The sequence below is a fragment of the Macrobrachium nipponense genome, chromosome 44, assembly GCF_015104395.2.
Source record: "Macrobrachium nipponense isolate FS-2020 chromosome 44, ASM1510439v2, whole genome shotgun sequence".
In the NCBI taxonomy this organism is placed as follows: domain Eukaryota; kingdom Metazoa; phylum Arthropoda; class Malacostraca; order Decapoda; family Palaemonidae; genus Macrobrachium; species Macrobrachium nipponense.
Window position 1 is genome coordinate 24524231 of NC_087221.1, and position 3934 is coordinate 24528164.

The 3934-nt window shown below is 45.2% G+C and overlaps 1 protein-coding gene across 1 annotated transcript; it reads right to left on the bottom strand.

The window, feature by feature from the left end:
- Nucleotides 1-407: 407 nt before the first annotated feature.
- Nucleotides 408-839, bottom strand: LOC135203936 (uncharacterized). The gene has a single exon (XM_064233866.1). It carries the CDS (start codon nt 837-839, stop codon nt 408-410), a length of 432 nt encoding a protein of 143 aa, XP_064089936.1.
- Between the last annotated feature and the right edge of the window lie 3095 nt (nt 840-3934).

Below are 3934 nucleotides of genomic sequence, written 5' to 3' on the forward strand. Positions count from 1 at the left end.
ATGAATTTGATGTACCATTGCAAAAATTTATTTGCTAGTTCATATAAAGCATTTTCAAGAAGCTGGTAATTGTGGGCACCAAACTCTGAAACAAGTCATTTTCAACCCGTATGTTGATCCAATATCGACGTACAAACGTATCAGAGCTCAGGTCAAACTTTTTTTTTTTTAATTTATATTTTTTTTATTGGTTAATCTAACCTACCTACATACATCCCAGATGTTCCCTATCTCTATGGTTAGCGCTAACCTCATTTGCTTTTATATAAACTAAGCTAAAATACTATATAAATGTCACGATGGGGTTCCAGGTGACTTCTAACTTGCCTCCCAACCCGGCACGATCTCCACTCAACGGCTCGAGGCCGGAGGAACGTCGTATGGCCGAATCTGCTGCGAAGCGCAAATCATGTTACGTCTCCTCCTCCTGCCATCCCCATATAGTTCGAATATATTGACAGGCCTCCTTCCATGGCCTTCAGAATCATGATGTTCAAGTCTGCATTTCTGAGGCCCAACTTCTTGAGTAACACAACTGCTCTCTTGGAGGTCACTCCCCTCCAGTTTATGGTGATGGCTCCCATTGTCTGAGTGTGGCCCGTTAATTCTGCCACTTTGCTGGTAATTTCGGAGGAATTAAATTTCCTTATCTTTATTTCGTCTAGATGGTTCAGAGAGCCGACGTTCGAATCCCTGACAATTTGGACATCTAGTATCCCGGCTGCGTGGTTGTTCCAGACTGTTAGATCTGGTTTCCTCAAACCTCGGGAGGTTGAGATGTGCAGCTCCTTCACTACCTGGTGTCCTCGGTCTTCTAACTTAGTGGCCAGCCAGTTCATGATGTTGTGTCGCACTATCCTCCAGGGTTGCATCTATGGGCAGTTTTGTAGAATGTGATGCAGTGTGCCCTGGCTGGCACACCCCAGGTCGCAAAGTCCTTGCACATCTCTTCCTCTTGCACTCCTCACAAGGGTGGACAGGACTCCTTGTCTAAGTTTTAATTAGATTACAAAACCTGCCCCTAGGGACTATAGATGTTTCAGCATCTATCCAGTTGTGCCGTAGTCCCTGGGCTGCCTCACTTAGACCTGATCCATCAACAGAATTGAGGAGTTTCTCTCTCCAAATGCTCAGTACATTTTTCTGAGTAGCTTCTCCAGATGTTGCCTCAAATTTTTCTCTTGCAAGTCCAGCCACCACTGGGTCTTGTGCTATCTTAAGCCTGCCCCACTTGTTCCCAAGTTCTACAGGGACAAGTGTTTTAAAATTATATATCCCCATTCCTCCTTCGTCCAGGGAAGTGTATAGGGCCGCATTGGGGATGTCTTTTGGGAGGTGTAGGGCTTTCTTAATAAATTTTCTTATTTTGGCGTCTAGATGGTTAAGGTGGTACTTTTTAAGACGTCGGTTTGTTGCCATGTGCTTCATTCTAGGAATGGCCACTTTTTTCAGAGCCCAGAGTTTTTGTTGGGGCTTCAGCGGGGTCTTTTGTAGATGACACAGGCAGTTTCTTAATTTTCCTATCACCTTCTTTCCATTTGTCTTAGTGTCAGCGACTCTTCTATTCCTAGATATTTATATACTTCGCCGGGCTTTATAGCTGGTATTTCCGTTCCCTGGTACTTGATTGGTCGGCCATCTTGGTACCAGGTTTTCTTAGATCTATCGCCGACGATTCCGAGGGTGGCACACTTTTCCAATCCAGGTTCAAGGCCCAGATTACCTGCTTCATTTAGTAGTTTCTCTACTCCTACTCTTAGCTTCTCTCTTGACATTGCCACCACAACAATATCGTCGGCGAAGGCTATGTATTTTATCAATTCTGACTCCAGCTGGGCCCCAATTCCAGCTGGTAGCTTTTCCAGAGCCGCTTCGAGGGCGATGTTGAATATTATGGGCGAGAGAGGGTCTCCCTGCATAACACCCCTCTTTACTCCTATAACGATCTTAGTTTGGGTTTTTTCATAATAGTTTGCTAGATACTCGATGGATTTCGTATCTAGCTGACGTTCTCTTAGGATTTCTAAAATGGCATTATGTCCAACCGAGTCAAAGGCCTTCTTAAAGTCGACGAAGCCTAAGTATAGGCTCATGGATTTGGCCTTAGCTTTACTGATTAGTTCTTCAAGTATCAGCAAGCTTGCGCCGACCCAATCTTCTGACTTGAATCCTTTTTGTCTAGCTGAAGTTGGGATCTGGTCCGCCAGCCGCTTCACCAGTATTTTATGTAACCCCCGAGTGACGACCGAGGTGACAACCGAGGTGACAACCGAGGTGACAACCGAGGTGACAACCGAGGTGACAACCGAGGTGACTGTAATGGGTCTGAAGTCACTCGGGTCGGTTGGGTTGTCTTTCCTGGGGATCAGGGTGGTCTGTCCCGTAGCAGCCATTTTAGTTACTATGCTATATTTCAGGATGGTGTTATATAGCGTCATAATTCTTCTATCATCGGCAGATCTAAAATCGCCTGGACGTACCCCGTCTGGTCCAGGTGCCGATCCCAGCCTGGTTTTGCCTTTCGTTCATTTAATATCCTCAAGTGAAACTGGCTCAGTAATAGATATCTTGGGGAAGGTCTAAATGTTTCCCTCATGTGAATTTCCATTATTTGCCGGACTTTCTCTTCCAAACAATCGCCCCTAGAATTCCTCAGTCCCTGGCAGAAGGGTGGGGTCTGCTAGGGGGTCCTTCCCATCTAAAATGTTTGCTGTTATCTTCCCTCGGTTTTTCTTCCACTTTCTTTGTGTAACAGCAAATTCCCTCCTTAATCTATTAGGTAGGTTGTGGTGGTTTCCTTCTCTTCGGGTAATCCTGCTAGATACTTCCCTCACTCAGAAGATGTCTCTGCACATCTCTTCTACGTCAGACTCAGTCGGGATGTTCTCTTGAGGTTCGTCTTCTGATGGGTTTGACGAGGACGTTGATTCTTCGTTGCTAGTTGAAGGGCTGCCAGGTGTTGGTGGCGAAGATGGAATCCTTTCTTCTTCTCTACCTTCTGCTTCCTTATTCGCAGTCCATTGTTTGAGGTATTCGTTCATTCCGTCTTGACTGTCATCTCTGCTCCTTTCTATATCGCTCTCTTGATGGATCCTTTCTTCATTTCCTACGTTCTCGGGTGTTAGACAAACCACCGGCCATCTACGCAGGTTTGACAGTCTCCTTCTTGGTGTCCTTGGCGAAGTTTCAAGATTTTTAATTGGCTCTTGGATGGTATTGGAGGATTCTAAGCGAGCCCTTTGTTTGGTTCTGTAGAGTATCTCCAGATATTACTTCGTTCTCCTGATATTCTTTATACTCTCCAGAGTCTTGCAGGGATAGACACTTTCATAGATCTTTTTGTTAATATGCGGGTAGGTGGCTCCCACCTTATACTCAAAATTTGCCATCGCTTGTAGCTCAGCAGATGACCAGTCGCTTTTCCCTTTTTCTATAGGCGGTTTATTTCTGTCGCTACTCTTTCCTGATATTTCCTCGTCTCTGCACATCTCTTCTACGTCACTCAGTCGGGATGTTCTCGAGGTTCGTCGTCTGATGTGTTTGACGAGGACGTTAATTCTTCATTGCTCGGAGGGCTGCCAGGTGTTAGTGGCGAAGATGGAATCCTTTCTTCTTCTCTATCTTCTGCTTCCTTATTCGTAGTCCATTGTTTGAGGTATTCGTTCATTCCGTCTTGACTGTCATCTCTGCTCCTTTCTATATCGCTCTCTTGATGGATCCTTTCTTCATTTTCTACGTTCTCGGGTGTTAGACAAACCACCGGCCATCTACGCAGGTTTGACAGTCTCCTTCTTGGTGTCCTTGGCGAAGTTTCAAGATTTTTAATTGGCTCTTGGATGGTATTGGAGGATTCTAGGTGAGCCCTTTGTTTGGTTTTGTAGAGTATCTCCAGATATTGCTTCGTTCTCCTGATATTCTTTATACTCTCCAGAGT

Bases quoted from the DNA above. Each gene is read 5' to 3' on its own strand.
- LOC135203936 (XM_064233866.1), bottom strand. From the start codon at position 839: ATGAACTGGCTGGCCACTAAGTTAGAAGACCGAGGACACCAGGTAGTG.